The sequence below is a fragment of the Nomascus leucogenys genome, chromosome 3, assembly GCF_006542625.1.
Source record: "Nomascus leucogenys isolate Asia chromosome 3, Asia_NLE_v1, whole genome shotgun sequence".
NCBI classification, from domain to species: Eukaryota; Metazoa; Chordata; class Mammalia; order Primates; family Hylobatidae; genus Nomascus; species Nomascus leucogenys.
The window spans coordinates 41,581,385-41,606,868 of NC_044383.1; the positions used below are offsets into that span (position 1 = coordinate 41,581,385).

Genomic DNA, 25,484 nt, shown 5'->3' on the forward strand with positions numbered 1-25,484 from the left:
TAACAATCATTCTTCAGTTTTACAGTGTGAAAGGTCATAGTCCATTTTACGTTTAGTGATATAAGGATACATATTTGGATATATATGCCAGATACACTATTAGATAACATCTTCCACACTAACCTATGTGGAATCTAAAATCTTCATTCACTAGTTGTTCTCAATGAGCTTTAGGCCAGAATAACTACTGACCACAAGCTAAAACAATTACTAAAGTCTACATTTTACAATAAAATCTCATTCATAAGGGTAGTTAGAACTAAATGGCATTAGTGCTAACATTTTGGTGTTTGAAATTGTTTCTCTTAATCTTTTGAAATTTTAGAATTTTTAAAAATTCATTTTTAAAAGCAACACCAAGAAGGTGACATCAGCAAAATGATAAGAGTATGCAGCTCCAAGTAAAATAAAGAAATCCACATCGACACGCATTATAAACTGTTTAAAGACAAACAGAATCTTGAAAGCAGCAAGAAAAAAGCAAATGGTCATGTAAAAGGGATCTTCATAAGATTAACACCTGATTTCTCATCAGAAACCATGGAAGACGTTATCAAGAAAGTAAAAAGATAACCTATAGAATGGGAGAAAATATCTGCAAATCATATGTCTGATAAGGGTTTAATATCCAGAATTATAAAGAACTTCTCAGCAGGGTGTGGTAGCTCATGCCTATAATCCCAGGGCTTTGGCAGGCCCAGGTGGGAGAAGCGTTTGAGGCTAGAAGTTCAAGACCAGCCTGGGCAACACAGTGAGACCCCATCTCAAAAAAAAAAAAAAAAAAAAAAAACAAACAGCAACAACAAAACAAAACTTTCCCAACTCAACAAGGTGAAATAAGCCAATCAAAATGGCTAAAGAACTTGACTAGACATTTTTCTAAAGAAGATATGGAAATGTCCAATAAGCACATGAAAAGATGCTCAACATCATTAGTCATCAGGGAACAGCAAATCAAATCCACAAGGAGTTATCACTTCATACCTAGTAGCATGACTATAATTAAAAGAAATTAACAGGTGTTGGCAAGGATATGAAGAAACTGGAACCCTGGTACATTGCTGATGGGAGTGTAAAATGGTGTAGTCATTGTGAAAAAAGGTTTGGCAGTTCCCGAAAATGTTAAATATAGAAATGCTGTATGACCTACCTATTCCACTCCTTAGTCTCTAGCCAAAAGAACTAAAAAGAGTAACTCAGATAGACACTTGTAAGCCAGTGTTCACTGCAGCATTATTCACAACAGCCAAGAGGTGAAAACAACCCAAGTGTCCACTGACATAGAAATGGATGAATGAAATGTGGTATATCCATAAAACTGACTAATGAATAAGCCACAAATGACAAATATTTTATGATTCCACTTAAATATTTAGAACAGGCAAATTCATAGAGAAAGTAGATTACAGATTACCAGGGGCTAGAGGAAGGGAGAATGAAGAATTATTGCTTGATGAATATAGAGTTTCCGTTTGGGTGGTGGAAATATTTTAGCAATAAGATAATGCTGATGGTTGTACAACATTGTAAGTATAATGCCTCAGATTTACACACTTACAGTGGTTAAAATGGCATATTTTGTGCTGTATATATTTTAACCACATTTTTATAAAAAGCTCTATCAAAAATTTAACCAAATTTAAAAATAAATGGTAAACACAGTAGTAATCTTTAAGAAAAGCAAATTTACCAAGAATTTATATTCCTGGGATGCAACACACATTTAGCACTTAAAAGACATACATACTTGTTTCAAAGCTGAGAGCTTAGGGGCATGTTGAATATCATGTAGAGAAGAATTCTGAACTGCCAGTTTTTCGGCAGTGGTCTTGAATTCTGGATGTTGAGGTGTTAAGACTAATGCTGGATGGTTGCAGAGTTTACGTAAGTACTGTAATGCCTTTAAGAGGAAAAAAAGTATATATGAGTCAATTTCGCATATCACAAATATTTTTATCTCTATATCTTTCCCTATGCTATTTCCTATGCTGTTTAGAATGCCTTTCTCCCTCTTCTTGCTCAGCAAACTTCTACTCATTCTTCAAGAACCAGTTCAAATGTCTCATTTGAGGTTCTTGTGCAGTTTCTATACGGACATTTACAACTCGTATAAATTGTACTGTTTATGTCTGTCTCCCCCACCAATGAGCTTTGCATGGCAAATTGAGCGTCTTAGTTGTTTTCTTTAAAACCCTTTCCCAAAGTACCTGGTAATGCAGACAGATGCTTCTGGAACCAGGCATCATTTTGGACACAAAAGTTGCTCAAACTTCAGTGAGTGTAAAAACTTCTGGCCAGGCATGGTGCCTCACCCCTGTAATCCCAGCACTTTGGGAGGCCGAGGTGGGTGGATCCTGAGGTCAGGAATTCAAGACCAGCTGGCCAACATGGTGAAACCTTGTCTCTACTAAAAATACAAAAATTAGCCGGGCATGGTGGTGTGTGCCTGTAATCCCAGCTACTCGGGAGGCTGAGGCAGGAAAATTACTTGAACCCTGGAGGCGGAGGTTGCAGTGAGCCAAGATCACGCCACTGCACTCCATCCTGGGTGACAGAGCGAGACTTGGTCTTTAAAAAAAAAAAAAAAAAGTTCTTGACCTTATAAACCTGAAATTCTCTCCCTTCTACACATTATTCTGATTCAGTAGATGAGAGGAGGAGAGCAGGGAAGGGGAGCTAGGTGACTGTCTCAAGTGGTTGTGTTTGTGAAACAGAACCTTATACGGTCTCTTCTCTGATTCAGCCACACTTTCTCTTCTGCCTCTTACTTGGCTTAAGATTTGGGTCTCAGCCTTGGCACACAGCTGTTTTATTAGTAAGCTCCATTGGCAAGGCTCAAGGCAGTGCTGAGCACTAGGATTAAAACTTGTGGGAGAGGCCAGGTGCAGTGGTTTGCACCTATAATCCCAGCTACTTAGAAGGCTGAGGAGAGAGGATCACTTGAGGCCAAAAGTTTAAGACCAGCCTGGGCAACATGGTGAGACCTTATCACTAAAAAAAATTTTTTTAAATTAGCCAGGTGTGGTGGTGTGTACCTGTAGTCCTACCTACTTAGGAAGCTGAGGCTGCGGATCGCTTGAGCCCTGGAGTTTGAGGTTGCAGTAAGCTATGATTCCACCACTCCAGCCTGGGCAACAAAACATGACCCCTTCTCTTAAAAAAAAACAAAAAACAAAAAACTAGATCTTCACAACTAACTTTTCCTTCTCCTATCTTTAAAAATGCTACAGTACTTAATCTATTGGCAGGAGGTTTTCTGTGGTGGACTATTCAAGAGGGAAAGATAAAGTGACACTTGCCACCTCTTTTTGCTATTCTCTCAAGCATATGAAGCATGATCTGACTTGAGACTTCTGTACTTTTTGTATCCTCTGCCTGGAATCAAGTCCCCCCATACACCTGCATGCCTTAATCCTCCTTCAGATCTTTGTTCAAATGTCACCTTCTCAGTGAGGCAGTCCCTAGCCCCTCGATTAAGAAACCACAACCTACCCTGGACTCTGATACACTATAAGCACATTATCAGCTTTGTCTTACACATAATATATACCTAAGTATTTTTCATCTCTACAAGGGAAGGAATCTGTCTGTTTTATCCGCTGTTTTAAGTAACCCCAGAGCTTTGAAAAACTACTGCCATGTAGTAGGTGTTCTAATATTTTTTGAATAAAAAAGCAAAAGATTCTCTATTCTAAAGCCTTTCTTTTCATGTAATATACAAACATATATTGCATTTTATACATTTACTTTTAATATTAAAATGCTTACTAATAAGATAATATTAAATAGGTATTTTAACTTATTTTCAAGAATGAATATATACATAATATTGAAACAAATATACATAGATCCGTATTTTATTATTCCATATAAAAAGTGCCTCATATAAAAATCATTCTTCAACATTTAAAAAGTGGAATGGGCCAGGCGCGGTGGCTCATGCCTGAATCCTAGCACTTTAGGAGGCCAAGACAGGTGGATCACTTGAGGTCAGAAGTTTGAGATCAACTTGGCCAACATAGCAAAACTCCATCTCTACTAGAAATACAAAAATTAGCCAGGCGTGGTGGCGCACACCTCTACTCCCAGCTACTCGGGAGTCTGTGGCATGATAGCTTGAACCCAGGAGGCAGAGGCTGCAGTGTTCCGAGATCATGCCACTGCACTCTAGCCTAGACGACAGAGTGAAATTCCATCTCAAAAAAAAAAAAAGCAGAATGTAATCTATACCTGGAATACATGGCCTGTAGCTTTAAGCTTTGGTTTTTCAGTTTCTTCAGAAAGTGCAGCTGAAGAAACTGTTTCATCGACATCACACTTGGCACGAGACTTAGCAAAATCTTCATAGAGCTGAACCTGTAAAATGGCCCCCGTGGGAGAAGCTTTAAGTATATTTATTTTCAACTGTTCAAAGCACATAACCAGCAAAGGCCAATAACAGCAGTAATTTAAATCAGCCCTCATTAATGAAAACAAACTGTGATATCTCTAATTCACTATAGGTATTACAGGTTATCCACTCCATCTTGGTAAATTCCTTTAAAATTACATTTAGAAAACAAGTATGAACACATTAAGTTCGGCTGCTAAAATATGAAAAATACAAGTCAAATAGTCCAAGACTCAATTTTTCTACTGTTCAGGAAAATAAATACATTACCAATAAAAGAAAATCTTAGAAAAATTGAGTCTTAGAGAAAAAGAAACTCTTAGAAGTAAATGAGAAAAATCTTCCTTAAATGAAGTTACATGATCAAGACCCTGTATGTATGTTTCAAGACACCAAATTTTACAAGAATGTTACTGCTAGCCTAAAAGGGGAATATATGTCAAGTTTTAAAGTACTACGCTGGGGTCTGGATTCCTATCTTGTACAAGCTAAAATAATGTGAAAGAAAAGAAAATCCAGAGAGCTAAAGGACAGAAATCAGACAATAAAAAATCTGTGAATGCTAAACAAAGCCAAAATGCCACTTCTCTTTGGAGCTCGCTTTCTCTAGATTGATTACTTAAATGTGTTTTATGCCTATGTTATAGCACCACAACCAGTAAATCACCACAGATTTTTTTCACGACATCTTTTCTTTATTGTACCTACTTTAAGAAGTCTTCATTACTTCAAAAATATTCAAGAAATATTAATTTTTGCAAATGAAGGAAGAGGGACCTGAGAGATGAGGCAGATAGTACAGAAAAATCAAAGAACTCTCAACTTCTTATCCTGCCCAAGTTGAATAGATGAGTACCTGCTAACAGGTTAACAATCTATACAATGGAGGGGGAAAAGGTAAGTTTCTGGGTATATATATCTCTTATTCATTTGACTGTAGTGAATCAAATCCTAATAGTAAGACAGATTGACACATACAAACCTAGAACATAAAAAAATTTTCAAAGAGAAAATTCTAACCCAGAGGCCATGTCTTACTAAGACAAGGAACAGTTTCCATTTAGTTCCTTAGAAAAGTACAAGGAAAGGCTCACAATAAATTCCTTTAATAATGGTCTTTATGTACAAAATCAGAACTGTGCAGAAGGCAAAATTTATTTTGAACATTTTTAGGTAATGAAATAATACTTCAAAAAGGGAATGAGTGAGGTCCCACTGACCAAGGTTTAAAACTCAGCTCTGATATATAGTCATGCAGTGCACAAGGACACTGAGGTCAACAATGGACTACATATAAAATGGTCATCCTATAAGATACAATGTTGTGTTTTTACCATACCTTTTCTATGCTTATATATACAAATACAATTGTGTTGCAACTGCCTACAGTACTCAGTACATTAACATGTGGTACAGGTTTGTAGCCTCGCAACAATTGGCTATACCCTCTAGGTGTGTAAGTACACTCTATGATGTTTGCACAATGACAAAATCACCTAATGATGCATTTCTGAGAAATCACCCATGCCATTAGCACTGCACAATTGTGTATTAGCTCTATGACTGTAGCCAAGCTACGTAACTTTTCTGAATGTCAATTTATTTGCAAAAATGGGGATTAATAATACCTATAATGTCGTGAGGACAGCATGACAACATTCAGAGGCAGATTTTTGGCCTTTACAAACATTGGCTTATTTCCTTAGGAATTTAATACCTTGCAATCTTTTCAATTGACTAGACACATAAGAAAGCAACTACAGGCCAGGACGGTGGCTCATACCTGTACTCCCAGCACTTTGGAAGGCCAAGGTGGGAGGACTGCTTGACCCTGGGAGTTTGAGACCAGCCTGGGCAACATAGCAAGACCCAGTCTCTACAAAAATTAAAAAATTAGCTGGGCGTGGTGGTATGTGCCTGCAGTCCCAGCTACTTGGGGGACTGAGGCAGGAGAATCACTTGAACCCAGAGGTCGAGGCTGCAGTGAGCCATGACTGTGCTACTGCACTCCAGCCTGGGTGACAGAGTAAGACTCTGTCTCTTAAAAAAAAAAAAATTTAAAAAGCAACTATGATACTGAATTTTGTTTTAATGCTATATTCAAAATGCATACACTCAAACTTATATCCACATCATTTAGGCTTTATCTGCATCTGATAAAGCCAAAGGCTAAGCCCCTTTACTCAATAGTTTTGTGGCTCATACAAAACGATCTGCTAATAAACATACCACTAACAATGATAAACATGAGATTCCTAACCTGGAGAGGACTAAGAGTACAATAATAGTCTTGAATAATTTTAGGTGGAAGATCCTGCAAAACATCTTCTTTCATTCTTCTCAAAAGAAATGGCAGTACTTGGCGGTGCAGCGCATCCATAGCAAGAACACCTGTTAATAGTTAAGAGAAAATGGCTTCAAAAAAGTTAAGAATAAATTATATTCACTTACACAGGGTTATAATTATATCTCTTTCATACCTGCTTCTTGCTCTCGACTGGAGCTTCGAGCATCCCTACTTGCTAATATGGGTTTACCATATCGAGCAGCAAACTGGCGTTCAGTACCCAAAAATCCTGGCATGAGGAAATCAAATAATGACCACAGCTCCAAAACGTTGTTCTGTAAACAAGAACACCAATTATCTTTTGTACTGGGATAATTTCCTTACAACTAAAAAATGTAACATTAATGAAAGCCCATTATTATAATGATATAGATGAGAGATTATCACTATATTTTTAGGCATATGATGTAAGTCTTTATTTTAGTGTGTAAAATTCAGGTCAGTATCCTTGGAGAAAATATTCTATCCTATCTGGGGGAAATCCTCAAGTCTCCTTCCCTAGAATAAGCCTTGGTCCACAGTGTTTATTTACTGTTGGCATTTATGAAGTAGTAAATAGAAGAGCAGAAAGATAACTTTCTGATTATTTTGACACTCAACAGCAAGATTTAAGGAATGTGGCCAATATCACTATTTCAACATCAACAACAACAAAAACCTATTAGAATTTGGTTATAAGTCAAGCCCACTCAGTATTTATGGGTCACAATGAAAAGACACAGATTCTTTTCAATTCTATCATCAAAGTTTCATGGAAAAAAAGAAAAAGAAACCAGCACTTTTTCATTTCAGATGCTTTCCTGATAGGTGTGGGTCCTAAGGTACCCTTTTACCCACCTTCCCCTTTAAGAATCCCTCCTCACCCTGCTCAGTGGCTATCCTCTCATTTGGACACCCTTCTTATCCTACTCAGGGCCTCTGCCCCCTGATTCTGGGCCACCATGGCTTTTATAAGGAAGAGGAAAACAAAGGGCCTTTAAAAAGCAAACAACTAAAAACCAAAAAACTTCTTTTGATGTCTGAACCAAGTAAAAGCAATACGTACTTTAAATTACTATGTTGTTTCCATATAACTTCAAATTGAAGCACAATAACTCTTGATAATTCAGCCTAAAGAGCCTTTTTTCCCTTTTAATTATATTTTTAAACGTGTTTTTTTTTTTGGGGGGGGGCGGGACGGAGTCTCACTCTGTCACCCAGGCTGCAATGCAGTGGCACAATCATGGCTCACTGCAACCTCCACCTCACCGGTTCAAGTGATTCTTTTGCCTTAGCCTCCTGAGTAGCTGGGATTACAGGCGTGTACCACCACACCTGGCTAATTTTTGTATTTTTAGTAGAGATGGGGTTTTGCCACGTTGGCCAAGCTGGTCTCAAACTCCTGACCTCAAGTGATCCACCCGCCTCAACCTCCCAATGTGCTGGGATTACAGGCATGAGCCACCGCGCCGAGCCTTACATTTTTAAACTTTTGATAAATTTAGAAAGGCTTGTAATTATCTCTTGCGGTTATTAAAATCTGCAGTGTTTACTTAATGAACAGAACACTAATACTTATAACAATCAGTCCATCACCAAAAATATATTTAAAAGGAAAAGTGGCCAGCCACAGTGGCTCATGCCTGTAACCTCAGCACTTTGGGAGGCCAAGACAGGTGGATCACTTGAGCTCAGGAATTCAAGACCAGCCTGGGCAACATGGCGGAATCCTGTCTCTACAAAAAAATACCAAAAAAATTTAGCCGGGCATGGTGGCATGCACCTGTGGCCCCAGCTACTTGGGAGGCTGAGGTGGGAAGATTGCTTGAGCCCAGGAGGTGGAGGTTGCAGCAAGCTGAAATCACACCACTGCACTCCAGCCTGGGTGAGAGTGAGGCCCTATGAGGGGAGGGGAGGGCAGAGGGGGAGGGGGGAAGGGAGGGGATGGGAGGGGGGAAGGGAGGGGATGGGAGGGGGGAAGGGAGGGGATGGGAGGGGGAAGGGAGGGGATGGGAGGGGGAAGGGAGGGGATGGGAGGGGGAAGGGAGGGGATGGGAGGGGGGAAGGGAGGGGATGGGAGGGGGCAGGGAGGGGGAGAGAGAGAGAGAAAGAGAAAGAAAGAGAGTAGGTAAGTACATAAAGAACCATCAGTTTTTAAAGTTGGAAGGAATCTTAGAGGTCACGTGGTGTTTACTTCTCTACTGAGAATGACTGAAGGTCTTCCTACCAAAGTTTGCTATCCAAGCTAGATGTGAACATTTGCAACCAATTCTTCTGGAGGACAAGATAATTTCTCAAAAGTATCTAAAGATATATACATACCTATCTCCTTCCTTTTATAAAATAAACTTCTACAATCGCTTGCCTTCAATTTCCTTCTGACTTCAGGTGTTCGCACTTCTACTATATGATTCACCTCTGACTCAGCTCTAGCTTTTCAATGCTAAATCAGACTGCAGTGTACTACTACAGAAGGAGAATGGCCAGTGCGGAGTAGAGTCTGATTTTTATGTCTTTCATACTTTTGACACAAGATTTCTACTTATATAGTCTAAAATTACATTTTAAAAATGACTTTTAAAACCTGGTTTGTTTACCAATGAACCATTAAACAGGCAATAATTATATACTGGAAAATTATCATTACTATAACAACAATAAAAAATCTTCTTTAATTCACTGCCAAATACCAAGCCTACCCTCCACCTGGCAAATATAAAAAATAAAAATTAAAAAATTAAAAAAAAGAATAGTAAATAATTACCTGGATTGGTGTTCCAGAAAGAATAATCCTATAATTAGCAGTCAGTTGTTTTACTGCTTTTGACAACTTTGTTTTTCCATTTTTGATGACATGGCCTTCATCAAGAATGCAGTAGTTAAATTTAATATTTCTAAGGGAGAATAAATAGGAAATTTTACAACTTTTGCTGTATGTCAGGAGCTATATGAAGAATCTTTTTTTTTTTTTTTTTTTTTTTTTTTTGAGACGGAGTCTCGCTCTGTCGCCCAGGCTGGAGTGCAGTGGTGCAATCTCGGCTCACTGCAAGCTCCGCCTCCCGGGTTCCCGCCATTCTCCCGCCTCAGCCTCTCCCAGTAGCTGGGACTACAGGCGCCGCCACCACGCCTGGCTAATTTTTTTGTACTTTTAGTAGAGACGGGGTTTCACCGTGGTCTCGATCTCCTGACCTCGTGATCCGCCCACCTCGGCCTCCCAAAGTGCTGGGATTACAAGCGTGAGCCACCACGCCCGGCTTATGAAGAATCTTTAAAGTGGGAAAATATTAAGAGTCTTCAAATTTGATATTAATTTTCCAAAAAAAAAAATTTAATTCTTACCTAAAGAAATCTATGTCATTCCTCACAACATCATATGAAGCCACTATTAGATTGTGCCTTTTTACTTGGTGCTGTAACCTTTATTTAGAAATGAATAAAATTAGAAGACAGAAACCCTGAAAAGTTCTTAATAGCTACCATTTGTATAAAGTGCTTTCAATCTGCCCACCAAGCCCAGCATTCCCTTCTGCTTACTCTATATACATGACCCCGAAGAGCTACTCTTCTAATGACTTGGCTGTGTTGCCCTACTCAATCTGATTAGAAAAGAGATGAACATCAGACTGAAAATATGGTGGACATTTCAACTTTATTTGCCAACATCTCTTCCTTAGGGGCACTATTCCTTTATCACTCCATGTTGTTTTAGGTGATGTGGGGAACTACCAATCATGTGCCCCCATAATCACCAAGGAAATGAAGCATTTGAACCAGGTTAAGCTATTCACAATATTTAATCCCCTAACCACAAAGGTTGTTTTGGGAGCATGACCCAAACAAGGCCAGTCAGTCATCTCCAGTACTGATATATTCATGAGAGAGAGGGAAGATCTGTTTACTATAGTTGCCAAGCTAAGACAGTATGGGCCAGAGACTGCCCATTGTCATCTTATCTACCAACTGTAGACTGAAGCCCAATAGTAACAATAAGTTATGTAAGGGGAGGAAGGGTGAATGAGAGTAATCTAGATGGGCCTGAAGCAACAATCTACCCCTGAAATTCTCAAGTTAGTGAATTAATGAATTTTCTGTTTGCTTAAGCTAACAGAATTGAATATTGAGAACGAATATTGAAATTGAGAACTGAGTTGAGTTTCTATCACTTACAAATGAACGAATTCTATCAAAGAGGCACTATAGTAAACTGCTCAAGAGTGCAAGTTTTTGAGCTGACTGTATTCAAATCCTCACTCTGTCCACTTAATTAGCTGAGTGGCCTTGGACCCAGACCCCACGCCTTAGACTCCTTACTTGCAAACTGGAACAACAGTATTCCTACCTCATAAAGTGACTGTGAGAATACATAACACACAATTTTTTGTTTAGTTTTTTTTTCAATCCTGCTCCTTCTATACATAATACACAATTTTACATAAAAGAAAAACTGCTTAGAATAGTGCCTGGCCAATAAGTGCTCAAGATAAAAACTAAAAATTTTAATAACAACATTATTTAATAATATTTGCTATTATTAACACCAGAGTTCAGCAAATCTACGGACTAATCTGCAACTATGACTATCCAATGAGCTGAAATCAATGAGCTTCCACTTGAAAAAATTTACAGTTAGGAACATAAGAGATGTATTAGTTAATAGGGAAGGGGTAAAGCTGATAAACAATGCTAAAATTTAGTGCAGCCATGACTGCAGCGGCAGCTAAAGCAGCCATAGTGGACCAAAAGTACTTCTGGGGAGAGGGAAGGAAAGGGAACAAAGCAAAGGGGAACTCTTTTTTATTTAAGAGAGGGGAACTCACTATGTTGCCCAGGCTGGCCTTGAACTCCTGGGCTAAAGTGATCCTCCTGCCTCAGCCTCCTGAACAGTTAGGACTACAGGCATGTTCCCCTGCACATGGCTCAAAGGAGAGCTCTCAGGAAAGTGGGTAGAAAATGAGAATAAAACAGAAGCACCAAAAAGATGCTATGGTCACAGACTCCCAAAAGGGGCATACAAAATGGCTTTGGTTCCTGATAGTTCCCCAGCTCTAGGAAAGCTCAATTTATTGTACAATGGTTTAAATTCCTCAATTTTGATGAGCCTCACTGATTATATCTTCCCAAAGTACACTCACTTTTCATAGGTGAAGTTTCTATGTCATACAACCAAAAGAGCTAATTAGAATTCACTTTTAATAAATGTTATTGTTCCTTATCTTAATTACGACAAAAGATGAAATATTTTGTTACTGTCATACACCTCTTACCTTATTCTTTCAGTGGGAGGTCCAGTGTAATGCAATGGATTGAGATATTCTCTAGAGCAAAATTTACCTACTTCATCCACCCAATGGCCTGTTAATGTTGGCGGACAAACCACTAAGGAAGGAAGTGGCATACATTCTGCTAATTTTGATCTTGCATATTCCTGGGCCCTTTACAATAACAAAACACAATAAATTAACCAGCTTGTTTACATTCCTCCAAATCTGGAAACCTTATTTTAAAATAACATCTTAAATTACCTATGACAATGATCTCCTGCTAGAATGCAGATGGACTGTAAAGTTTTTCCTAAACCCATGTCATCACACAGAATTCCATGAAGTTTATACTTATTAAGAAATGCTAACCAGTTCACACCATCCTGTTAGAGAGAAAAATCATAAATGTGAATACATCATAAATTTATTTTTTCTTATAAAAACATTCTCTTATAAAAAAATGTTTGAACAAAACAAAAATATTTCTATATGCAAAAGAGAAATAAATGGGTATAAGACACTAAACACAAGATTTTACTAAATCGATTTTACAAAATGCTTTAAGGCCAGGTATGGTGGCTCACATCTCTAATCCCAGCACTTTGCGGGGCCGAGGTGGGAGGATCACTTGAAGCCAGGAGTTCAAGGCCAGCGTGGGCAACAAAATGAGAACCCTGCCTCTACCAAAAAAAAAAATAAATAAATAAAATAAAAATAATAAAAAAATAGCTGGCCATAGTGGTGCACATGTATAGTCCCAGCTACTTGGGAGGCTGAGGTGGGAAGATGGCCTGAGTCCAGGAGTTTGAGGCTAAAGTGAACCATGATTCTGCCATTGCACCCCAGCCTGGGCAACAGAGCAAGACTCTGTCTCAAAAAACAAACAAAAGCCCCCACCTAAACCTACAACGCTTCAAGTTTCATTTGAAAGGAAAACTCACTATTGTATAAAACTTACCTGCTGATATTTTCTGAGTTCAGCATTGATTGGTACTGGAATTTTATAATTTTCCAATTTTTTCCCGTCTAACAATTGCTCCAAAAAGTGTCGCTCCTTGGCTTTCAATTGGATTAATTCTGCTGACATGTTTGGAGGGTCTGGAATGCCTGCCTAAAATGATTTTTTTTAAGTTATTAAAAACTACGTACTCACAGTTTTCATTCTTAGATCAAATAAACACAACAAAACAAACACAGAAAAAAGAATTCTGAAAATCGTACGAAGACTTGAAGACACATGAGGTTAAAGAAACTGACAAGCATTAAAGGTGCTACAATTAGACTACTAGTAAATACATATGGAGTATCTGAAAGACCACAATCTACAACTTCATTTTCCCACACTATGCATTATTTGATAAAGAGGCATATAAGGTTGCATAGTTTCTTTTGAATTAAATGCTATTATTACTGGCACTTCTCAATTTTAGTGTTCTGATACCCTAGGGTATTAGTTCTCAAAATGTGGTCTGTGCGACCCCTATGGATCTCTAAGACCTTTTCAACTATTTCATAATAAAAGAAAAACATTATTTGCTTTTAATCACCGTGTTGATAATTGCGTGGATGTTGCAAAAGTTACAATGGAGAAAACTGCCTGTACCTCAGAAAGAATCAAGGCAATGGTACCAAAATGTGCTAGTAGTCATGTTTCTTAGAACCATACATTAGCATTTTTTCAAATAGCCAGTATTACTTAAAAATGTCCTTGATAAGCCAGGCGTGGTGGCTCACACCAGTAATCCCAGCCCCAGCACTGCAGCAGGCCGAGGCAGGCGGCTCACTTGAGGTCAGGAGTTCAAGACCAGCCTGGCCAACATGCTGAAACCCTGTCTCTCTACTAAAAATACAAAAATTAGCTGGCTGTGGTGGTGTGCACCTGTAGTCCCAGCTACCCCAGACTGGCAGGAGAATCGCTTGAACCCAGGTGGTAGACATTGCAGTGAGTTGAGATTGTGCCACAGCACTCCAGCCTGGGTGACACAGTGAGACTCCATCTCAAAAAAAATAATAAAAAAAAAGACAAAAAATACCTTGATAAAGCAGTAAAAATGATCAATTTTAATAAATCTCAACCCTTTAATGCATGTCTTTTTTAACATTCTGTGAGAAAAAAACTGTGAATTCTGCTGCTTAGTAAAGTACAATCTATTGAGGAGCTGACTAGCCATTTAAAAAAAAAATCCAAATATGAAGTCTTTAATACTCCAAGAATTTCCTTGACAAACACAGTAGTGTTTATATTATATATCCATCCTGGATGTACTCAATTGTATGTTTTGTTGGTGGTTGATGTTTCATATTCTTAAAATAAAGATTTATGGGTATGAAACTTGGAAACACCAGAAAATAATTATTACTTTTCTTTAGACAAACTGTGCCCAGGAGAAAGAAAGTATATTAACATAGCCATTTTTTAATGGAACAACATTTTACTTGAAAGGACTGATAAAGTATGAGTATTCTGACTTTGGTATTTGGCTGACATTTTCTCAAAAATGAACCCGTCACTTCAAGGAAAACAACTGACATTAACTTGTTGTCACTAATAAAATTCATATTTTCAAGAGAAGTTGACAGTTTCCAATAAAAACAATTTTCTGCTGTTGATAATAAACATGATTTTTAAAATATTATATAATAAACTGTGTCCACCTGTGGAAGATTTACATAACTCAATGAATGAGTATTTTCCAAATGACTGATGCATAATGTTACAAAACATGTATGGGTAATAAAAGATCCATTCAAAAGTATAAGACATACTTACCTGGCAGGGGAGATACCATGATCACAAAAGTGTAAGACAAACCAATGAATTTCAATGTAAGAGAGTATGAAACATTCATTGATAGGATTTAGATTCTATATTGCACATAACACTTAACAAACTTTCTCTTTTTAAGTTCTGGTATGCAATCAGATAAAATAATATCCGCAATTATTTGAGAAGGCTGTCAAAATATTGCTCCCTTTTCTAACTATCTCTGTGAGGCTGGACTTCCTTTATATATCCCTGAGCCAAAACAACATATTGCAACAGACTGAATGGCCAAGCAAACATGAGAATCCAGCTAGCTACCATTAAACCAGAAATGCTGGCCGGGTGTGGTGGAGGATTGAGCCCAGGAGTTTGAGACCAGCCTGGGTAACAGAGCAAGACCCCATCTCTACAAAAAATTAAAAAAAAATAGCCAGGTGTGGTGAGAAGGGACTGTAGTCCCAGCTTCTTGGGAGGTTAAGGCAGGAGGGTCGCTTGAGTCCAGGAGAGGCTGAGGCTGCAGTGAGCTGTGACTGTGCTGCTGTACTCCAGCCTGGGTGACAGAGTGAAACCCTGTTTCAAGGGGAAAAAAAAACCCAAAAAACAAAAACATAAACCAGACATAAAAAAGATCTGCAATAGTATAAAACAATGTCACTCTTCTCACTAACACATTGTTTTAGAAAAGTTATTTTTCATCAAAAAAGTTAATTATGTTAACATGTAGGTTTGTTATTTAAATGAATTATTTAAAAATTTCCCAGTTTTAGTATCTATTATAGAAAATATAATAAACAACAGCTCTTTGGTGTCTTCAATTTTTAAGAGTGTAACAAGGTCCTGACACAACAATCTATCTGAAAAAAGAAATCAAGAAAACAATCCCATTTACAATAGCAACAAAGAAAAAAATAGGAATAAATTTAAGGAGGTGAAAGATCTATACACTGAAAGCTATAGAACATTAATGAAAGAAACTGCTGGGGACACAAATAAATGGACATAAATATGGAAAATAAATGTTCTTGGACTGGAAGAACTAATATTATTAAAGAGTCCATATTACCCAAAACAATCTATAGATGTGATGCAATCCCTAAATTGCATTGAGGATCCCTAATCCCCAAAATTCCAGTGGCATTTTTTACAGAAATAGAAAAGGCAATCCTAAAACTCATATGGTTCTCTATTATCCCTCTGAATAAGCTTTCTATAAAAACAAACAAACAAAAAAAAACTCATGTGGAACCACAAAAACCCCAGATAGCCAAAGCAATCTTGAGCAAAAGGAACAAAGCTGGAGGGATCACACCACCTGATTTCAAAATATACTACGAATCTATAGTAATCAAAACAGTAATGATCTTGGCATAAAAACAGACAAAGACCAATGGAACAGGCTAGAGAGCCTAGAAATAAATATATGCATTTACAGTTAATCTTTGACAAAAGAACACACAAGTGGAAAGGACAGCCTCTTCAATAAATGGTGTTGGGAAAACTGGATATTCACATGCAGAAGAATGAAACTGGACCTTTGTATCTTACACCAAGTACAAAACTCAGGTCACAATTGATCAAAAAATTAAATGTAAGACTGGAAACTATAAAATTACTGGAAAAAAGTAAGAAAAAAGCCTTTTTGACACTGGTCTGTGCAAATTTTTTGGATATGACTCCAAAAGCACAGGAAACAAAATCAAAATACAGGCCAGTCATGGTGGTTCACCCCTGTAATCCCAGCACTTTGGGAGATTGAGGTAGGAGAACTGCTTGAGCCCAGGAGTTTAAGACCAGCCTGGGGCAAACAGAGGGAGATCCCATCTCTACACAAAATAAAGTTAGCTGGGCATGGTGGCACACACCTATAGTCACAGCTACTTGGGAGGCTGGGGTGGAAAGATCACTTGAGCCCAGGAGGTTGAGGCTGCAGTGAGCCATGATCATACAACTGCACTCCAGCCTGGGCAACAGAGTGAGACCTTGTCTCAAAAACAAAAACCCAAAATCAAAACATAGGTTGAGCATCCCAAATCCAAATATCTAAAACATTGTTATTGCCAGCATGACAAATGAAGGAAATGCTCATTGGTGCATTTCAGATTTCAGATTTTCAGATTAGGGATGCTCAACTGGTAAGTATAATGCAAACATTCAAAAATCTGAAATCTTAAATACTTCTTAGTCACAAGCATTTCAGATAAAGGATACTCAACATATATAGACAAATGGGACTGCATCAAACTAAAATGCTTTCTGCGTAGCACAGGAGACAATCAACAGACTGAAGAGACAACCAACAGAATGGGAAAAATTATTTGCGAATCATAAATCTTGATAAGAGGTTAGTATCTAAAACATAAAAGGAACTCAACTCAACAAAAGAAAATAAGATGCAGAGGACCTGAATAGATATTTCTTAAAAAAAATACAAACGGCTGACAGATAAATGAAAAAATGCTCAACATCATCAGGGAAATGCAAATTAAAACTGGTATGAGATATTACCTCACAACTGTTAGAATAGCTATTATAAAAAAGACAAAACGTGCGGAGGAAGATGTGGAGAAATGGGAACCCTTGGGTATTGTTGGTGGGAATGTAAATTAGTACAATATTATGGGAAACAGTATGGATGTTACTCAAAAAATTAAAAATAAAACTACCATATAATCTAGCAATCCCACTTTTGGTTATACATCCAAAGGAAATGAAATCAGTACACTGAAGAGATAGCTGTACTTCTGTGTTCAGTGCAGCATTATTCACAACAGCTGAGATTTGGAATCAACCCAAGTGTTCGTCTATGTGATGAATGGATAAAGAAACTGTAGTGTATCTATATATAATTGGATACTATTCAGCCTCTAAGAAGGAAATTTTGTCATTTGTGACAACATGAATAAACCTGGATGACATTACGCTAAAGGAAACAAGCCAGGCACGGTAAGACAAATATGTGATCTCACTTATATGTGGAAATCTAAAATGTCAAACTCATGGAAGCAGAGTAGAATAGTGGTTGCTAGGTGCTTAGTGGGTGGAAGGGAGAGGACTGAGGGGAAATGGATAGATGTTGGTTAAAGGGTACAAAGTTTATGTAGAATGAATACATTCTGTAGATCTGTACAGCATGGTGACTACAGTTAATGATAATGTACACTTGAAAACTGCTAAAAGATTAAAACTTAATTAAATGGGTTTTCACCACAAAAAATGATGACTGTATGAACTAAGATATATTAATTGGTCTGATACATTTCAAAACATCACGTTGGACACCGTAACTTTTTTTTTTTTTTTTGAGACGGAGTCTCACTCTGTCACCCAAGCTGGAGTGCAGTGGCCCCATCTCAGCTCACTGCAACCTCCACCTCCCAGGTTCAAGCGATTCTCCTGCCTCAGCCTCCTGAGTAGCTAGGATTACAGGTGCATGCCACCACACCCAGCTAACTTTTGTATTTTTAGTAGAGATGGGGGTTTCACCAGTTGGTCAGGCTGGTCTCGAACTCCTGACCTCATGATCCGCCCGCCTCGGCCTCCCAAAGGGCTGGAATTACAGGCGTGAGCCACCATGCCCGGCCACATTTTTTGTATTAATAAAAAATGAAAGACTAAAAAAGTCATGAGACCAAAAAATTTGAGAACTACTGCCCTATGATGTCTCGCAACTTAAGAAATTTAAAATCCTGGAAACGGAATTTCAATTAAATCTAATTAAAATATATATTCCACACAACACTAAAAATAGCATCAGGGCAGTGAGGTATGTGGATTGAGTCTATTTTCAAAGGTTTTGGAATTAACTTTATCTACTAAGAGAAAAACTAACATTTTAGAACATCTAATAACATAATGATAATCATTAAAATAAAGTCTTTCTGCACAATGCTTTACAAATACCAAAATCTTCATATATTTATCTTCATGGAAATTTTAAGAAATGACAAGACATAGGGCCATATAACTAGGTCCATTCCCTAACAACGAAACCCTAAACCCAAGTGTTACAAATATTGGTTCAGTGCCAGCAACCCCTCTTGTGAGTGTCTTTCTCACTCCAATGTCCATAAAAATCAGCAAAAGTTACTAACAGTGCAGGGAATTAGAACCTCTATAAAAATCACTGGTTGATATTCCAAGATTCTTTGACAACATGCATTTCAGAAAAGTAGACGATTTTTTCTATGAAGACTTAACAGAATCAAAATAAAGAAGAACAGGAGTGAGGAATGAACTTACAGGACATCATTCTTGTTTCTATTACTATGTATCTTCAAATTCACTAATATTTTCTTCCACAGTGTCTAACCTATTAATGCAATCCAGTGTGTTTTTATTTATAACTGCATTTTTCATCTCTAGAAGTTCAATTTGGGTCATTCTTATATTTTTCATTGTGCTCTTCATCACACTCATGCTTTCCTCCTGTACCTGGAATATATGGAGTGTGTGTGTGTATGTGCATGTGTATACATACATATACAAATTTTTTTTTTTTTTTTGAGACAGGGTTTCACCATGTTGTCCAGGGTGGTTTCAAATTCCTAAGCTCAAGGGATCCGCCTGCCTTGGCGTCCCAAAGTGCTGATGTTACAGAGGTGCGCCACTGCACTCAGCCTTGGAGTATATTTTAATGTCCTTGTCTATTACCTGGGTCTCTTCAGGAACTGTTTCTATTGATTTTCAGTTTTAGACTACTATAAATGATGTTATATTCTTTACCAGGTGTGGTGGCTCACGTCTGTAATCCCAGCACTTTGGGAGGCTGAGGCGGGAGGATCCCCTGAGGTTGAGAATTTAGACCAGCCTGATCAACAAGGATAAACCCCGTCTCTACTAAAAATACAAAATTAGCAGGGTGTGGTGGCGCATGCCTGTAATCCCAGCTACTAGGGAGGCTGAGGCAGGAGAATTGCTTGAACCCGGGAGGCGGAGGTTGCAGTGAGCGGAGGTCGCACCATTGCACTCCAGCCTGGTTGCAACAAGAGCAAAACTCCGTCTCAAAAAAAAAAAAAAAGAAAAAAATTCTTGAAAATGTGTTGAATTCTCTAGGTATATATGTAGGATGAATTTTTCAAGTCATTAGGCTGGCTATCTTCAATTTTACCAGATATAACCAAACTGTTTTTCAAAGAGGCTATCCTATTTATAACTCATTATTTTGCTGGGAGGAATGTCAAATGATACAGTTACTTTGGAAAACAATAAGGTAGTTTTATAAAAAAAAATTAAACAAACTTACCATATGACCCAGCATTTCATTCTTACTCAAAAGAAATAAAAACACACAACCACGCAAAGACTTATAAATGCAGAGTAGCATTATTCATAATAACTTAATTTTTCTTTTTTTTTGAAAGGAAGTCTCACTTTGTCATCCAGGCTGGAGTGCAGTGGCACCATCTTGGCTCACTGCAACCTCTGTCTCCCAGGTTCAAGCGATTCTCCTGCCTCAGCCTCCTGAGTAGCTGGGATTACAGGTGCGTGCCACCACGCTCCACAAATTTTTGTATTTTTAGTAGAGACGAGGTTTCACCATTTTGTATTTTCAGTTGGTCAGGCTAATCTCGAACTCCTGACCTCAAGTGATCCACCCACCGTGGCCTCCCAAAGTGCTGGGATTACAGGCATGAGCCACCTCACCCAGCCCATAATAACTATTAATAAAAGCTGGTAACAATCCAAATATCCATCAACTGGTGACAGGATAAACAAAATGTGGTACGTCCATACAATGGAATACTATTCAGCAATAAAAAGGAAGTACTTACAAATGTTACAACATGGATGACATGCCATACCTACTATTTCCTGAATTAATCCTGGCTCTTTCTGTGTTTCAAGCCACTTCAGTTTCCTGCACTGGTCACACATTGTTTGTGCCCCCATGAATGTACTCCAAAATACTCCAACATGATCCTTCTGGTCTTCTTTTTCATACTGCCACAGAGACCTCATTTGCTTTTTACAGTCTTAATTACCATCTCTCAAATTTATCTTTTGCCTAAACTTTAGCCCACAGTCTACACCTAGATGTTACCAGAAAAACTTAGGAACAATTCTATTTCTAGAAAATTATTAGTAAATTTTTTTTAGGAATTACAGTGTCTGATTTCTTGTTTTACTTAAATTAAAACTCTGTGTGTTAAAGAAAAAAAGTACCAATTAAAAGCCTAAAAATCTTAATTACTGTAATATAAACATTTTTGAAATAATGCCTTCTTTTTTTAGCCTGACATGTTCTTTAACAAGTGTTACTTTTCTTTTCTTTTCTTTTTTTTTGAGATGGAGTCTTGCTGTCACCCAGGATACAGTGCAGTGGCATGATCTCGGCTCACTGCAACTTCTGCCTCCAGGTTCCAGCAATTCTTGTGCCTCAGCGTCCTGAGTAGCTGAGACTACAGGCACACACCACCATGCCCAACTAATTGGTTTTTGTTTTGTTCTGTTTTGTTTTTGTATTTTTTTAGTAGAGACAGGGTTTCACCCATGTTGGTCTCAAACTCCTGACCTCAGATGATCCACCCACCTCAGCCTCACAAAGTGCTGGGATTACAGGCATAAGCCTTTGTACCTGGCCCTAAAAAGGGTTACAATTATTATGGATCAAGTTATAGAAAACATGTCTATAAAGCAAGTATCTTTGACTTACCTCAAGTGGCATGAGTCTAATTAGCGTTGCAAAGCACTGTGTGGCCATGAATCTCACACTGTCTGTCTGATCACTCATTCTTCCCAATACAGGAACAACTAAAAGGACAATATATGGAACAATACCAACATCTAGTTGTTCCATTACACCTGAGTAAGTGATTAAGGAAATTCTGAAATGGTTCCAAGACAGATGTTTTCACAAACAAATTGATACCAAGATTTTAACTTTTTAAAAGGCTCATCATTTTTCTCATCTGCATTATGAGGGAAGAGACTGATCCTCTAGGCCTATGATTCAATTATAACAGTATCTGCCCATTTTGTTGCTCCTTGGAAAATATTATGTAACTTTCTCATGATTAGGAATATAAAATTACGTTTTTCTTCTGAGGAAGGCCGAAGGAAGCTTTACTAATAAGATTTTTTTCATAGAGAAATTGCTACAAGCGTCTGGAATTCCAATATCAAAATAAAATAAGTCACATTGTAAGTAAAGGAATACAACTGAGTGTCACTCAAAGATTAATTCCAAATTTCCCACCAGGATCTTGACAATCACCAGCAGGATATAGTGAGCCTAGTAAGCGCAGTTCTCCTGTAATCTTCAGTATTTTTGAACCAGAGTTTCTACTGATTTGATCTTCATCCATCTTTTGTGCTCTGTGAAATATCTTTCAGATACTTTGAGTTAAAGAATGTTAGCTGCTGCCATACCCTTAGCAAAGGGCTTGCCTGTATATTTCTAATTATCTAGTATAATTTGGTCATTTGTAAACCCAAGTAATGAACAAACTTTAAAAACATAAAATGTTTATAACATAGGGACTACCTATAGAATACCTGATTAATAAGACACTGATTATAAACAAATAAATCACTTACTAGACATACAGTTCATAAAGTACATAAAACTATTTTGCCTATTAAAAAGATGTTTTAAAATTAATAGCAATTTTCCAAACTTTCCACATGAAAATTTTTATCATAAAATGCAAATCCATTTGTAACACATTTGTAATAAAATACAAAAATATTTCAAAATAAGATGTAAAAAGAATAGGTATTTTTTGGAACAAGGCAGGTTATTTATGTGCATATTAGAATACATCAATTTCATTTTAATTATCCTTAAGCGAAATGAATATAATTCCTGAACAGTTTGTCAAATAAAAAAGGATACAGGCAAGTGCTTCAATGGCACCCTCTTGTTTGACACTGTCATCAATTGCTCCCAGCCACGGAAGAACCTTCTCCAAAAAAATATTCATTGTTTCCATGGTAGCTATTTTGCTCATGACACCTACACAACGAGCAGCCATGTGCCTCACTGCAGTACTGGGGTATTGAAGGCACATATAAAGATGTGGCAAATGCTGGACCAACTAAAAACAAAAAGTTAATGGCAATTAGAATTCTTATTAGGAAATACTGTTTAATATGTAACTATAATAGCCCATACTCAGGGAAGTTTTCAATATTCTAAGTGACTCTAAAAATATCTCCAAATACTTCAAAACATTACTGCCAAAACATTCTCAATAGAAAACTAATCCAAACCCAAACTAATGTATTACAACTTCTTCAAAAAGAAGGGAAAAAAAGGTATAGAACCTCTCCTCTGCTCATATCCTCTCTTAGGCATACAGGAACACTCAATTCTTTCCAAAATTAACAGGAAACGAACCAAAAAGTACTTGGCAAGATTCTCCTACTGAAGCTGGAAAACAGCACCACACATCACCAGCCCCCTCCAAATTTGGTAGCACTAATTTAGGTTTAGGTACATAATTTTTATTCAGCGGCTTGAGTGTTCCTGATTTTATTCTAGCACCATACTTTAGTAGGTATCTTCCACTGTAGCTTCCTGGCTTACCATAGGTGTTATAACCACAACAGCATCACAATAGCACCTTATTATTAAATGTCTGCTACAAGGAACACCAGAATTAATGCTGATGAGAGCCAGGTATCTGTTCAACAGTTTGATGAGCCTTACAGTTCAGCTAAATGCATGTTGCTAATTATGGAGGTTAAAAGCATACAGATGGACTCTACTTTTCTTTTTTTTTTTTCCTTCTTTTTTTTTTTTTGAGACTGAGTCTCACTTTGTCGCCTAGGCTGGAGTGCAGTGGTGCGATCCTGACTCACTGCAACCTCTGCCTCCCGGGTTCCAGTGATTCTCCTGCCTCAGCCTCCCGAGTAGCTGGGACTACAGGCATGTCCCACCATGCCTGGCTAATTTTTGTATTTTTAGTAGAGATGGGGGTTTCACCATATTGGCCAGGCTGGTCTTGAACTCCTGACTTCGTGATTCGCCCACCTCGGCCTCCCAAAGTGCTGGGATTACAGGCGTGAGCCACCACACCCGGCCTACTTTTCTTTACTAATAGTAAATCAGCAAAACTTTTAACAAGTAAAAGGACATACTTTATTACTATGTACAAAAAAAAATCCATTCTTCTCCACCCTCTCATAGATTCTCCCTTTTGTGTTAAATAACAATAGAGAACTGGGCTAATACCCTTCAAAATGGGGTAAATTGCAGAGAGCTTCCTATTGCAGAGATATGAAAAGAATAATATTCTCTTATGAAAAAAACCAGATAATTCTCTATTTTCCTCCTCCCTCTGTCCTAATTCTTTTGTAAGCAACATTTTAATAGTTAAAAAAAAATATCCTAAACCAGTGTTCTATCTTTGCCACTGACCAGCTTCACCTTAGGCAGGTGACTCCTTTCACCTTTATATTTATCTAGGAAACAGATTTCATTATGTATGCTCTTCCTTTCTTTGAGCTGTATTATTAGGATCATCTGGATGAACAGGGCTGCAGTTTTCTTTCCTGTTTACATCTGGCTCCTGTGCCATTAGAGTCCTTTCCTCAATGCCCCCACATTCTAAGCTTCCAGGTTAAGTTTTCTATCAAATTCAAGCAGCCAGGTCTACATCAAAGCCCACAAGAGTTGCACTGTTAGTAAAGGAGGAATCTAGTTATACCACAGCAAAGAAAAATGCAATTACTAAGGATGACATCAAAGTTGTACCTTTCAAACCTTAAGACTTTTTAATAAGACCACTTGTTTTATCTAAAGAAATATTACACTTGCATTAGTTAGTTACCAAGGGATGAAGCTCAGAATCCATTGAAGCTGCTGCTGTTTCAAAAACTTGCAGAGAATTCACCAATTCTTGAGCAGGGATATCTCCCTTTTCCAGGAGGGATTTTCCATCTGTTAAAATATATTGTCTGTATTATCTGGCAAATAATTTTTCAAAATCTAGAGCACACAAAAACTTTTAGCACTTTTTCAGCTAGCATAGGAGAGTCAATTTTGCTTTTTAGTGTTAAAATTAAATGCCATGACCTTAATTTAAGTGCTGGGGTATTACATGTAGAGCAACCAAAGAACTTAAACATAGTGATCCATTTCAAGTATCCCTTTAAAAACAATTTTTTTTTTTTTTTGAGACACAGTCTCGCTCTGTCATCCAGACTGCAGTGCAGTGGCATAATCTTGGCTTACTGCAACCTCCACCCCCAAGGTTCAAGCAATCCTCCTGCCTCAGCCTCCAGAGTAGCTGGGACTACAGGAGTGTGCCACCACGCCCAGCTAATTTTTGTATTTTTACTAGAGACGGGGTTTTGCCATGTTGGCCAGGTTGGTCTCAAACTCCTGACCTCAAGTGATCCACCCACCTGGGCCTCCCAAAGTGCTGGGATTATAGGCATGAGCCACCGCGCCCAACCCAAATATCTCTTTTTTAAAATAAATGTATGTTTTTTTTAAACCAAGTTTCCATTTTAAAACTTACCAGCTGGTCTGGAATAAACAGTTAGAGGCATAGAGGCATTTTTATTTTATAAGGATATATTTAATTAATAGACATTAAAATTTGTTAAAAACTGGACTCATAAAAATATGTGTATACCAAAATTATTTATGTCGATTGTATTCCTCAATGGGCCAACCATAGCATCCCAGAGATGTGGCAACTTCACTGCCATTTCACCACCAAAATGCTTTACTATAGTTGTCAAAGCAAATTCAGCTCCTCTCCGTTGTACCAGGTAAGGCTTCTGGGCCTTAAA

At 37.8% G+C, this 25,484-nt stretch overlaps 1 protein-coding gene across 3 annotated transcripts in view; it reads right to left on the reverse strand.

Annotated features, from left to right (window-relative positions):
• The window catches only part of BTAF1 (B-TFIID TATA-box binding protein associated factor 1), a 107,861-nt gene that overhangs the window by 11,219 nt on the left and 71,158 nt on the right, over positions 1-25,484 (reverse strand). For 2 of the 3 annotated variants that reach the window (XM_003255219.4, XM_030809267.1), the window contains exons 22-34: positions 25,325-25,478; positions 24,515-24,624; positions 22,576-22,777; positions 21,394-21,542; positions 12,936-13,088; positions 12,239-12,360; positions 11,981-12,148; positions 10,056-10,133; positions 9,481-9,610; positions 6,871-7,012; positions 6,651-6,781; positions 4,231-4,356; positions 1,748-1,900 (exon numbers count right to left, since the gene is read on the reverse strand). In XM_003255219.4, coding sequence (XP_003255267.2) covers positions 1,748-1,900; positions 4,231-4,356; positions 6,651-6,781; positions 6,871-7,012; positions 9,481-9,610; positions 10,056-10,133; positions 11,981-12,148; positions 12,239-12,360; positions 12,936-13,088; positions 21,394-21,542; positions 22,576-22,777; positions 24,515-24,624; positions 25,325-25,478 — 1,818 coding nt within the window. The remainder of the gene's footprint in view (positions 1-1,747; positions 1,901-4,230; positions 4,357-6,650; positions 6,782-6,870; positions 7,013-9,480; positions 9,611-10,055; positions 10,134-11,980; positions 12,149-12,238; positions 12,361-12,935; positions 13,089-21,393; positions 21,543-22,575; positions 22,778-24,514; positions 24,625-25,324; positions 25,479-25,484) is intronic. The other variant, XM_030809266.1, reaches the window with a different exon arrangement.